Source organism: Athene cunicularia, assembly GCF_003259725.1.
Source record: "Athene cunicularia isolate RWA chromosome 24 unlocalized genomic scaffold, athCun1 chr24_part1, whole genome shotgun sequence".
Lineage (NCBI taxonomy): Eukaryota > Metazoa > Chordata > Aves > Strigiformes > Strigidae > Athene > Athene cunicularia.
Window position 1 is genome coordinate 3,604,998 of NW_020799132.1, and position 13,091 is coordinate 3,618,088.

At 46.6% G+C, this 13,091-nt stretch overlaps 1 protein-coding gene across 1 annotated transcript in view; it reads left to right on the forward strand.

Moving 5' to 3' along the window:
• The window catches only part of LOC113488470 (zonadhesin-like), a 38,734-nt gene that overhangs the window by 3,255 nt on the left and 22,388 nt on the right, over positions 1 to 13,091 (forward strand). The window contains exons 6-26 of the mRNA XM_026863621.1: positions 210 to 359; positions 816 to 995; positions 1,558 to 1,674; positions 2,124 to 2,273; positions 3,098 to 3,313; positions 4,175 to 4,279; positions 4,355 to 4,499; positions 4,614 to 4,828; positions 4,912 to 5,011; positions 5,719 to 5,885; positions 6,075 to 6,308; positions 6,765 to 6,862; positions 7,478 to 7,655; positions 8,154 to 8,381; positions 8,610 to 8,705; positions 8,876 to 9,049; positions 9,816 to 9,971; positions 10,740 to 10,860; positions 11,267 to 11,484; positions 11,999 to 12,250; positions 12,353 to 12,544. Of these exons, the coding sequence (XP_026719422.1) occupies positions 210 to 359; positions 816 to 995; positions 1,558 to 1,674; positions 2,124 to 2,273; positions 3,098 to 3,313; positions 4,175 to 4,279; positions 4,355 to 4,499; positions 4,614 to 4,828; positions 4,912 to 5,011; positions 5,719 to 5,885; positions 6,075 to 6,308; positions 6,765 to 6,862; positions 7,478 to 7,655; positions 8,154 to 8,381; positions 8,610 to 8,705; positions 8,876 to 9,049; positions 9,816 to 9,971; positions 10,740 to 10,860; positions 11,267 to 11,484; positions 11,999 to 12,250; positions 12,353 to 12,544 (3,492 nt within the window). The remainder of the gene's footprint in view (positions 1 to 209; positions 360 to 815; positions 996 to 1,557; positions 1,675 to 2,123; positions 2,274 to 3,097; positions 3,314 to 4,174; positions 4,280 to 4,354; positions 4,500 to 4,613; positions 4,829 to 4,911; positions 5,012 to 5,718; positions 5,886 to 6,074; positions 6,309 to 6,764; positions 6,863 to 7,477; positions 7,656 to 8,153; positions 8,382 to 8,609; positions 8,706 to 8,875; positions 9,050 to 9,815; positions 9,972 to 10,739; positions 10,861 to 11,266; positions 11,485 to 11,998; positions 12,251 to 12,352; positions 12,545 to 13,091) is intronic.

Consider the following 13,091-nt stretch of genomic DNA (forward strand, 5'->3'; position numbering starts at 1 on the left):
CTTTTAAACCATAGATATGGCTGTTGCCTAACCCCCTCACAGGCAAGCTAAGCGATGCCCAGAGACTGTCCTGGCCATGAAGGCCAAGCTGTGCTCCGTGACCAGCAATGAGAGACACGGGCAAAGATGACATGAAGTAAGACAGCAGGGTTACTCGCCAAGATAGTACTTACAGTCCATGATAAATTCTCGCTCTCTTCATTCCAAAGGAACCAGGTTTGCCACTGAGTTTCCCTGTCCCCGGGGCTACTATAACCCTGAGCCCATGACCCAGAGCTTGGATAGCTGCTTGCCCTGTCCGCCTGGGCACTACTGTGGGAAGGAGAACTTGACTGCTGCCTCGGGCAAGTGTGATGCCGGTGAGTCTGGTTTCCAGTCCGTTTGCTTGATTCACTTGCCAAACTGTAGGCGTATAGTACGGCTGAAGACACCCTGGGCATCCACCTGACTTCCATCTGCTGGTTCAGATGGACTCAGGCTTTATGTGGGATGTACCTGGGAGCCACAAGTGGTTGTCTCTGCATCTGCCACTCTGAACCTGCTCAGGCAGCCGAATCGAGCCCTGTCACCATAAAGTGAAATTACTGAACTTAAGGTTGCAGGATCTCTTATCATCTTTGCGGACGTGGTATTATATAGAAGCCTCATTCCATGTACTATTGCATGGAAAATTATGCCACGGTGGTGTTAAACTTTGGTGGTATTAGTCTGTTCACTATTCTGTGAGCTTATGGTTGGGCCATGCATGTATGTGCAAAGCCATCCCACCTTGTTTATTCATGCTAGAGCTTCTCAGTCATGTTTTCTGTTCTCAGGCTGGTTTTGCATCTCAGCTGCTTGGACCTCACGGCCTTTTGATCTGGATAATTACACCAATGCCAACTGCCTCTGTCCAGCCACTGCCACTGGAGGGAAGTGCATAGCGGGTTTCTATTGCCCCAAAGGAAGCCCTGAGCCTCTTCCTTGCCCTCCGGGGTTTTACTGCAATGCCTCAGGTTAGTGTCTTTGGAGAACAGGAGTGACCTGTTTTGAGGAGAGTTAAAATAAAGGCACTATGTGGGCAAAGAAAAGTTTGCTATTCAAGAACTTGTTAGAGAACTCTAAAGCTAAGTTCTGCTTCTGAGTGATGAACCTGACTTTGTCCAGGATTTGCTGTGTGACCTCGAGCAAAGTCACTTTGCCTCTGTGGCCATGTTCCCATCTTCAGAGGACCAGTGTGAACACGTGTTCATAGGCACAGAGGATCAGGGGCTCTTGTCAGACTCCCCTGTATTCTCTTCATCCGCATGCTGGGATGCTAACTGCTGCTTCATTTTCTCCCGCTCTTTTTCTGTCCTTTCAGTATTCTTGCAGTGTGTTAAACTGGAGCTGCTTTTATCATGATACTTCGGTAGAGCTGTAACTGCTTGCAAGATGCCTTTGGTGCGTCCCTAGACCAGCATAGAACTGGGCTCAGGTTATTACTTTGCAGTGTTTGCCCAGAAGGAGTGGTTGTTTTTGCCGCTTTTCTCCCTTTGTCTAAGAGCTCTGAGTGCCATTATGCTCAATGTCTTCCAGGTCTGTCTGTCCCCAGTGGGGAGTGTACTGCTGGGTTTTACTGTACAGGGGGAGCAGCTCTCCCTAAACCAACAGATAATGTGACTGGGAATATCTGCCCCATGGGGACTTACTGCAGTAAGTATCCAGCATCAGTCCAGACTAAAAATTTCATGTCTCATAATATCTGAAATAATGAAAATCTCATGTTATGTTAGTATCTGAAACACTGATGGGTGATTTTGAGAGCATGGTGGTGGCCAGCTAGCTAGGGCCTCATCAGAGTGCCCGAACTCCCAGATTTTCGCCCAAGTTCTTCTCCTGGCCTGTTCTTTGAAAGCAGTGACATATTTGTCTCAATTCCTAAGCTTGTCTGTTTTTAGAACGTAATTAGCTTCACCTCTGTTCCCTTCAATAAAATGAACCTAATAATGTCTGTCCTCTTCCTTGCAGCACTGTTTGATCTATGAGCGAAAAGTAAGACTGCTGATAACTGTTTCCATGCTGCCGTGTGCTCATCCAACCCCTGAATGCTCATTTACTCTTCCATTGTTCATTTTTCTCTGTCTTGCTTCATGTCCTCCCAGCTGCAGCATCAGCAGTACCCACGCTCTGCCCAGCTGGCACCTTTTCCAGCCTCCTAGGGAGGAGAACGCTCTCTGAGTGCCAGCCTTGCCCCTCTGGCTTCTATTGCGAGGTACCTGGCCTCAGTGCCCCAACTGGAGAGTGCTGGGAAGGTAAATTGAGAATAAATCATGCTGCAAAATGTCTCTGGGGATATGCTCAAAGGACTCTGTGTGTGTGTATTGGACAAGTTCAAAATAAATGTCTTTCTGAAGGTCACTGGTTTAGAGTAGAAAAGCCAAAGGTGGAAAAACCATTCCCCTGCTGGGAGATCTGACAGGAACCAGAGGTGCTGTAGACTGGACAGGCATCCAGAAAATAGGAGTGATGGTCACAGTATCCAAATGTTATTCAGTGCATGCCTCACCAAGAAATGCCTGCCCCTCTTATGACTCTTGAGCCTTCCTGTGGTTGAAAATTTATAGACTTGCTGCCTACCTTAGTGGTTTCTTTTCCTTATCCTGGAAAAGAGCAATTTCTATTTCTGTGTGAAAAGGCCATTTAGAGGTTAAAGTGATGCTCATGTGAAAGCAGAACTGATAATGTTTGTGTATTCTGAACAGTTAAAATATTGGCAAGGGACAGCTCTGCGTTCAGTGGGAAAACGATGCGTGAAGGGTTTCAGTAACTGGAGATCAGTGCCTTGTCCCTGTTTTTCTCTGCCACCTGTAAGTTTTGCCCTGTGTTCTGGGTGGTAAATTTGCTTCAAAATAGTTGCAGCACACGGAAAGCCTTGGTGTGCCTTCATCCCAGCAGCAGTGTGATTCAGATCAATCGTAATTTAAGGTCAGCAGCGTAAGGAATTTAAAGTCAGTCTATTTTTCCAGTGGCCAGTGAGGTGCTTTGGAGAACCTGTTTTTTTTCTAATGAGCAGCCCCTCACTAGCTGGTATCTCTCGGTGACTAATTCAGCTTGCTTTCCTCTGTTTTCACTGCAGGCTATTACTGTGACAGCCAACAAGGGCCAGTGATTGATTTTACCCTTTACCCGTGCCCACAAGGTTTTTACTGCCCACCAGGGACGAACAGGAGCACTCAGTACAGCTGCCCTGCGGGAACCTTTGGACCAAGGCAAAAACTGAAAACTATTAAGGAATGTCAAAGATGCCCACCAGGAAAATACTGTGAATTCTCTGGACTTGCTGCCCCAACAGGTATGTTCTATTATTCTGAGCATATTCGGGACTGCTGGAGAGTCTTGTCAGTGACTGATGGTTAGTGCCAGGAACTGGAGTCAGGACTCTCGGGTTCTGATCTCAGCTAAGGCGAACCTGTACCATTTTACTTGTCAAGAACTTTCTGAGAAAGAAAAAGATTATTTTTTTTTTCTAAGCGAGAAGGGAGAGGAGGGCTGCAGAAACTAGAATTCTATGTATGATATCTCATAAAAAAAAATCCATTGGGGAGTTTTCCAGCGTTAAACCTGTCTGGCATCCTTTTGAGAATTAGTTTGGTTTTTTCAGCTTAGTTCCCGAGGAACTAATCCTTTGACGTAATTGATGCACATGTGATTCAGCTTAGCAGAGAAAGAGGGCAAAATACCCAGCAATGGCATCTCTCCACGTTTTTTGTATTTTTTTTTTTCCACGGTGGTTTTTTCGCAGCAGCACTGATGATTTTTGCATTGCTCCTTGTCCTGTATACATAAAGGCCCTAATTCAGCAAAGCACTTGATTAAAATCCTTAATGCTTCAAGCTTTGCTTAAGGATGTGTTGAGTATGTACCTAAAGAGAAATGCTGAAGTACTTGGTGAAATATGCAGGCAGGGCTTAGTCTGAGCTAAGTAAAGTGCTTCCTTATCTAGGAACTGTCAGTCTGGCAGCTGCTACCAGTTCTGCCCTCCTTAGTTACAAGCAGCTCCTCTGCTTGATGATCACTAATTTGTAGACTGGCAGTGGCTCTGCATGATGGCATGGCAAATGACTGTATTCCAGTCTGTGCTCTGAAATTTGCATTTATGTGCATATTATTTTAATACATTTATGTATTTTGTATGCGATACTCTGTTTTCTAGGAGACTGTGCTGAGGGATTTTGGTGCAAAAGTGGTGCCCGAGTAAGAAACCCCCAAGATGGAGAATCAGGACTTCCTTGTCCTCCTGGTCATTACTGTCCTGAAGGTAGGGTGCTTTGCATAATTTTTCTTAATTCATAGAGGTGGCATTTCCTCACGCTGGTGCAATTGATTTTGCCAGGTGCCCCGCTTCCATTGCAGTGCCCTCCTGGCACATGGTCTGGCAGCGAAGGCAGTGGGAGTTTGCAGGAATGCCAGCCTTGCCCTGGGGGATATTATTGCAATAGCTCTGGCCAGAGCGCCCCCTCCGGGCACTGCAGCGCAGGGTAAGTAGAAGAGCAAATGCATTTATGTGCTCTGTGTAAGGAGAGGTGCTCTACAAGGGGTCTTCTTCACCCTCTTGAAATAAAGAGAGGATGTTCCTGTATTCTCGGCTGCAGGTACTACTGTGTCACTAGGGCCCAGACCCCGACGCCCACCGATGGCCTGTCAGGAGCTCCGTGTCCAGTCGGTCACTTTTGTCCTCTTGGATCCAGGAGTCCAGCACCGTGCCCCCCCGGCTCCTACTCACCACACATCCGTGGAGAGAAGTGCCATGCTTGCCCAGAGGGCGACTACTGTGTCCCTGGCGAGAAGCCACAACCCTGTCCCCCGGGTGAGTTAGGGTCACATTTCAGTGCCGGGTTTGCTTTTCATTTTTCAAAAACTGCCGATTCTGATCTGTTTTCTCTTTTCCAGGGTATTTCTGTCCCAAGGGCACAGCTCTTCCAACTGCTTGTCCGGCAGGGTCCTACAACCCTTCGCAAAGGCAAGCCAGCTGCCTGCCCTGTCCCGAAGGGTAAGAGCGAGACAGTGAGCTCAGCTTTGTAGGTATCAGTGAGGGACTACTGGAAATAATTGGTTATCCAGTCATCATGGAGCAGCACGCGGAGGGAAGTTTACTTATTTTACCACTGAAAAGCACTTTGACAGAGCAACTACTGAGATTCGTTTAGGAACACTGTAGTTGATTTATGGGACCAGACATAGTCTAAAACCCAGATACAACTACACGGGAAGGGAATTTAGATCAGAAGACTATTCTGAGCAAGGAAACCACTGACACTGTAAACTTTTTTCATGTTTGAAGTAATAGCCGGTTCCTTTGGTAACAGGCTGGCAGAGGCCTGTTGAAGGGGAAGGAGTTTTTGTGTATTCACCTGATGCTGAGTCTGGCTTTTCCTTGGGGGATTCAACTCCAATTACTGACTGGATTTGACCTTGATTAACTTTTACAAGTTGATGAATCACAGCCTGGATGTGTTATGACTCAAGATAAGAAAATTATGTCTCTGTGGCTTTTGCAATTATGCTATCAATTTGGCATATGAGGAAACAACTAAAATGTAGTAATATGCATAAGCAGGTCTCTTTTGTGGTCAGTACAGCACAGTGCAGCAGCCACGTTACATTGGCTAGTCCCGTCATTAAGTGGATAGAATATTGCTAGAAATTTTCTTTCATTTTTCTTGTTCCTTTTTTTTTTTAAATCTTTCTTTGAACCAGGTTCTTCTGCCCCAAAAATTCCTCTTCCTTTTTGGAGAATGAATGTTCAGCTGGCCACTACTGCCCTACTAGTACTGCTTCTGCAACTCAGTTCCCATGTCCAAAGGGGACTTACAACCCACGGACTGGAAGCAGCCTGGTGTCTCACTGCACCCCCTGTGACCCAGGTAAAGACCAAATAAGTGTATCTCGGCATGGTGACAGGAGAGAGTGTATGAAAATGTGTGTTGAATGGTCTTGAGCTTCTGTGGTTGAGTGGATGAATTGTGTAAGTATGTGGCTTGTTCTCTGAAGTAGCTTCCTGCTTTTTTTTTTTTTTTTCTCCCAGTACTAATGGCATTGTGTTGCTTTCTCAGGGCACTACTGTGCACTTGCAGGGCAGTCACGTGTCACAGGACCCTGCTTGGCTGGGTTCTACTGCAGGGGGGGTGTTTCTACTCCAACACCTACAGATGGTCTTCTGGGAAGCACATGCCCAAAGGGAACTTACTGTTCTACCGGCTCTGCCTTTCCACAACCGTGTCCTCCTGGTCATTACAGCAACTCAACTGGGAATACTGGGGTTGAGGACTGTCTCCTGTGTGATGCAGGTACAGCACTGAAAGAAAGGATTCATGAGATTCTAGCCAGACATCAGCATTTCTAGAGCTCCTGAGAAACTCTCTGGTTCTAGAGTAGGCAGTCACGAACAACTGCTTTCCTGGAGACAGATGTTAAGCAGTGCATAGAGAGACTAAATCTGCCCCTTTTCCACATAAGAGGATACTCAGTGAGGTGTGAACTTCAGAGCTGTGAGCTGCCCTTCCCATCTTTTCTCTAGGTGCTTTCATACTTAGAGATGGTATGAGGAGTGCTGTCTCTTCAGGCACGTAAGCTCTCTGCTTGCAGCTATTCCTAGTGAAAGCATCTCCAGGAGAATAGATGTGGGTGACATCAAACATGATGCTTCGGTCATTATTTCCTCATTACGTATTAGCTGTTGTCTGCCTTGTGACCAATAACAATCAATATCATTATGGTCTTTTTGTGGTCCCTCTTAATTCCAGGATATTTCTGCAATGGGGCTGGACTTTTGTCTCCGACTGGATTATGTGAGGCTGGATTCTACTGTAGTGGAGGAGCCATTTCCCCTAAACCTCCCAGGGTAAGTCGTGCTTGTGGTGTAAATAGTGTAAAATGTCATATCTGACGTAAGGTCACCTTAGTTCTTTTGCTCCAGGTTAAACTCTCCCTTGCTACATTATCACCTGTATTAGATACATCTGGTTTATTGATAGTGAAAGGGGCAAGAGATAGCAAAATACACCTGGCCTTCTTTTGCCTTTTACATATAAAATCTGACCAAAAGTAGTTCTGTCTTTGTATATTGATGTGCAGAGCAGAGTGGGATGCCACATCAGATTAAAATTAGAGTTTAGGAATGCATGAGTTTGATTAGAATGCTGCCTCTGTCAGCCCTCCTCCTAGGCAAAACAGAGTAAGAATTTCTAAAGGTGGTAAGACACTGGTTTTATGCCACGGCTCTCTACGGACTACGAATGAAGAAAGGGTGGTGCCATCTTCCAGTGGGATTTGTTATGGGCAGATTTCTGATCCCTTATTTTGGAAAAGGGTCAGTGTGCAGCCTTAAAGACTGAGGCGTGAGCACAGCATTTCATACTACATGCTAATTCTCTTCACCGCTAGACTCTGACGTAGATCTTTTTGCAAGGCCACCCTTTGAGTTTGTAGAATCTATAACTATGATGTTTTTCTTCAGACAACCGTCAGTGGAGGGCCATGTCCACCTGGACATTACTGTGTGGTGGGGAGCAGCAGCGCCCAGCCGTGCCCTGCAGGGAGTTACAGCCCATCCTGGAGGATGAGGCAGTGCTTGTCGTGCCCAGAGGGCTTCTACTGCACCTCCACCTCCTCCAACTACACTGATTGCCCTGCAGGTGGGTCTGACTGCACCTACCCACTCATGCTGGGAAATTTTATTTAAGGGATTAGCAGAGGCCCCTACAGCTATTTGGAGTAGATTTGTCATTGGTCTGGGTTGCATGAGGCACAAATCTCTTCCACCGGACAGATCAATGACCTTGGTCAAAGCACTTCAGTTCTTTGGGATTCAGTTCCTGTCTGAACGTGGAAAATGGTAAAGGGAGTAGTTCCAACAGCAGACCTTTATCACACGCTTTGAGACCCTTTCATTAAAAAAACTACATGCCGTTAAAACTATTGCTAATCCTCAGCCCTGACCAGCTTTGTTTTATGCAGCAAATGTGACGTAGCTGTCACAGAGTAGTGATAAATAGCAGGATGGGCCCACCATCATAGCTTGGGCTCCTTCACAGAAAGAGATGAAGGGAATGCTATGTGTGCAGGCTGGAGATTCTTCCTAGGCTATTATGAGTGTGTGCTAAACTCTATGAAACTTATCTTTTCTTTCCTAGGTTATTATTGCCCCCAGAATACAGAATTTGCCACGCAGTATCCTTGTCCCCCTGGAACCTACAGTGAAGCTTTAAATATCTGGGATGCTTCCAAGTGCCAGCTGTGTCCTCCTGGAAGGGTCTGTTCCAAGCCAGGCCTAGCAAGACCAGATGGACTGTGCACGCCTGGATGGTTTTGTCCACCTGGATCCACGTCAAGCAAACCAGTGTTTCCTGGAAATTACTCTGGTACAAAGGGGAACACTGAAGCGTGGTGATGATGATTATTGAGCAGGTGGTATTACAGAGTCACCTAAAGGATCCAGACAGGTTCAGGATAGCTTACTTGTCCTTTTTCCTTTTTTTTTTTTTTTTTTTTTAATTCAGTGCTCTATGTCTGATCTTCATGAGTTCTTTAGGTAAGATAGAGTGCTTGCAGTTCGTGTGTTTCAACTCAGTCTGTGTCTTTTCTGTTAGCAGGCATGGCAGCTCCGGCTGCTGGATCCATTGGGTTGTGCCAGGCAGGAACCTTTTGTCCTGCTGGTTCGTTTCTTCCTCTTCCCTGCACTCCAGGTAAGACAAGACTCTTTCTTCTTGCACAAGTTATTTTGGGTTGGGTTTGGGGATTTTGTACACAGGTACTCTTTTCTCTGTTGCCAAGATCAGTAGGCAATCCCAGTCTTGTGCTGTGGCTGGTTCTGGTGTCTCTTACATGACAGCCTTGCCTCTGCCCCCTGCATCAGGTTTGTACTGTGCAACTGCAGAGCTGGCAGCCCCGTCGGGTCCCTGCGAGGCTGGCTTCTACTGCACGGGGGGCTCCACGCTCCCAAACCCCATGGATGGAGCAGTGGGAGACATTTGTCCTCGAGGCCACTTCTGTCCTGCAGGGAGTTCTTCTCCATCTCCGTGTCCCCCAGGTAGGTTTGGCAGCTGCTGCATGCTGTCATTTCTCTTCCCAGTGAGCTGCTGAGCTCGTTCTAGTGTGTGCCGTTGTTCCGCAGCCCCTTGTCACTTTGTGCTGAAGTGTGCCTTGATGTTCCCCAAAGGACAGCTGCTGTCTGCACGAAAGCTTAGCCTCTAATCCAGTGTTGTCGTATTGGAAACATCAGTTCTAAATGTGCATTCAGACAGTAATTGAAAAGCTGCCCCTGGAGCCTCGGCCTGTGGCCTGCATGCTGCGGTGCAGCTGCGGGGGGATGCTCTTGGCTGAGCCCTCCTGAAGGAGACGTTGCACAGCCAAGGAGCCTCTGCCACCCTCCCTGCACAGGGCTGTTCTTTAACGTCACCCTTAATGAGACAAAGGATTAAGTTGAATGAGAGAAACTGTGGAATACTTGTTTCTTTCCTGGGTTAAATCTGGAGTTACATTAAGCAAGTGATTTTACCACTTAGTCCAGACCAGAAATGAATTTGGGAATTCACCTCAGCCAGCACTCAGGACCCATCTCTCCCAGACCCCTCTTACAGGAAGATGGTCACCTACCCTCCATCGGGAGTGCTGGGGGCTGTGCTCCCTTTGAATTTCTTCCAACCAGCATCCTTTTGGCATCTTCTGCAAGAGGTAGCCAGGGCTAGTGTAGCTAGAAAGTTACTGCATGAGCAGGTTGTGCTTCTCTCCACAGACACTTCCAGCAGAGTCTAGGATCCTGTCAGAATGTGCTTTTGGTGGCTTTTTATTATCAGGCTCCTTTTTGGCTCATCGTGGTGGCCAGTCAGCACAGGATTGCCAGTCCTGCATCCCAGGGTGGTTCTGCTCTCAGCATGGTCAGAAGTCCTCGGAGGGCTTGTGTAAAGAAGGATGGTTTTGTCCAGAGGGCTCTGTGTCAGGCCAGCATTCAGGTAGGAAATCTTTGGGGTCATTCTTTACTTACAGGAGTTGCAGTGGTAAGATCTTAAAAATCTGACTTCACTTACAGTTTCAAGTTATGTTTAGAAATGGCTAGATTAAAAAAATGTTTTTCAGAAATTAATTCAAATAACAGAGGTTAAGTAGGGAGTAATTGTGTGTAAATATAGTAGAAAAAATAAGGGATCTTACCAAGGAAAAAAAACAAGCTGGTAAAATATCCCAAGAAGAGTTTATTCCTTGTGATATTTTAACCTTTGTTAGAAAGAGCTAGTGCTCAATTGTCTGGTCTCCCTTTCATAAAGGTGATGTAGGAATAAGCATAAATGAAATCCTGACATTTTAGAAACACGCAGGTGGCTGTAGGGGTAAGTGTAAATGAAATCCTGCTGTGTTAAACAGGCAGGTGGCTCCTGTGCAAAGGACCCACGGCGAGTGCAGAGAGGCTGCAGCCCCGTCAGCTTTCTGAAGGCCCTTGAGGGCGATCTGCATGGCTGCTCCCTTAAAACCCTGCTTCGGTGTTCAGAGTGCTCTGCACGGGCCTCCGCTGCGCCAATCTGTGCTTAGCAATGCTCTTAACAAAGCCAGTTTTTTGGTTTGTTTGTTTGGGTTTTTTTTGTTCTTGATAAAGCTTTTATCTTATTAAATCTTCCAGTTCTAGGTTTGTGGTGATGCTTCCTCTGATGGCACCGTACAGCTGTTCAGGACATCAGCCGAGCAGTGATGTTAGAAGTGTTATTTCTTTTTTTTTTTGCTCCTAGACTGTTTGTGTCCTGTGGGTCACTATTGCCCCACTGGCAGCCCAGAGCCCATACCCTGCCCCTCTGGAAAATATCAGGACCAGGCTGGTAAAAGCCACTGTGAAACATGCCCAGCAGGAATGTAAGTGAAACGGATTCGTTCCTCTTGATGCTGTCCGTAGGAATTAGGGTGTATTTCCCTCTGCCTTATGCTGCTCTGTGTGTAGTATCCGATACACGAGGCTGGTTTCCTTGTTTCTGTTTTCATATTCTCTTTCCCTTTATTGTGTCACTCTCTGTACCAAAACCTATGTATGTATGTAGAAAATCTGTCCCGGTAGGTCTGTCTGCTGGGATGGACACAACGGTCCTGACAGGTTGTATCTTGGCTCTCCATTTGTTTCCTTTCAAGTAATTTCCTTTCTTTTATTGTGCAGTCTTAGGCTGTCACTGTTGTGGAGTGAAAGTTTCTTAGTCTCTGGCAGAGCAGAGGGACAGCATGGGCTGAGGCAAGACTTTTGGGGTTTTTTGTTGGGTTTTTTTTGCAGGTTCTGTGCTCTAAAAAACTACCCAGATGATCTCCAAGAGAACTTTTCACACGGTGTGGTCAAACCAATAGAATGTCCAGTGGGATTTTACTGCCCATCAGGAACAAAGGCTGCTGATCAGTACCCGTGCCCAGAGGGCACCTACAGCGACCAGGCTGGGCTGGGAAATCCCAGGCAATGCAAGCCTTGTCCTGGAGGCATGTTTTGTGCCGGTGCAGGTAGGAATCACGTGTGGATTAAGTAAAGTCCTGGGCTGTTTTTCATCTAGAGAGTAAAAAAGTCCCACTAATGGGTGTTCTGCACATTTGTAGTGATTTCTGGGACCCTTTGAGTAGAGATTCTCTGTGATAATCTACAAGATTTTTTACAAACTATTTTTTGTGAGTTTAAAGAGGTAGATTCATGTGGGGGTATTTTAGCAAAGATTACGAAACCAAAAGCCAAGCATCTCAGGTTCTGGGCCTCATTCATTCTTAGTTGTCTCTTAGCGGAAAGACCGGTACTGATCAGCCCCTCTGTAAAGGTGATCTGGAAGGTGGTTTAGGCCTTTAGTTATCTGGTTGTGTGAGTATGGAGACTGGAGACTGCAGATAGAGCTTTTAAGTAACAGCTAGTCTCTGGCCAGTAGACCGAAATCATTGAGATGACACGGCTTGTCTGCTTTGTTTAGTCTGGAAGCTGTGATTTATGTAATGCCACTGGATTATTTACCTTTACGCTCATTTTCTTTAGGACTCTCGTCCCCTAGTGGTCCCTGTTTGCCTGGGTATTACTGCACTTCAAAGGCACGTACACCCAATCCTGTTAACGACGAGGCGGGCAGTGTTTGTCCCGCGGGCCATTACTGCCCACCAGGTAGCAGCAAGCCAGAGCTATGTCCCACTGGCACGATTTTACCTCAGTCTGGGATGGGTCACCGTAACGCCTGCCTGCCCTGCCCTGGGGGGAAGTTCTGCCAAGGAGAAGGCCAAGCCAGTGTTTCTGGTGCGTACTGTATGCATCTAACATTTTTTTGGCCTCCCATTTTGGATTTTTTGATGTTTCCTGATTGCTTCAACCCAACACTGAAGCTTTTCCTTCTTGCAGGAACGTGTTACGCTGGGTATTTCTGTGAGCTTGGATCCACGCAGCCAGATCACAAGCGCTGCCCTCCTGGTTTCTACTGTCCTGAAGGCTCTGAATCCCCAATCCCGTGTAGTCCTGGAAGCTTCAACTCTGAGAGTGGACAATGGCAGTCAGCAGACTGTCAGCTCTGCCCAGCTGGATACTTCTGCAGTGGTGAGTGTCTGCTGGTGTCTTTGGGAACTGGGGGTTTATGCGATTTGTGTCAAGATAGACAACCACTACAGCTTTATTTCTTACAAGCTTGTCCTTAGCCGACACAGGAAGAACAAACTCAGTTAAGCGCCACACATCATTTTTTGTATGGATGGTTTCTGCAGGATGTACACTAAGTATAAATGCCCTGAATCATTTGTTTCCCAAAACTCCTCTTGGGTTCTCAATACCAGTCTCAGGTCACCCATAACATTTCTTGCTTCTTTCTTCCTTGGCTCGGCCACCTCTTCTTGAAGCTTAAATGACTTCGGCCTCTCAGGGAAAACAAAATATCCTGGCAAAGAGGCATTTGGTACTGGCTAGCAGCCAGGGTCTCTGCTCTGAGACAGCTGCTCCTTCTTGGAGGTTCTCACCATCTGTATATATAAGATGTTTATTTGCTACCCCAACACTGAAATATTTGCGGTCACACTGACAGTGACAGCTTCACCCATCACCTACTGTGAGACTGAAGCAAAAGGGAGGAAATTACTTGACTGAGCTAACA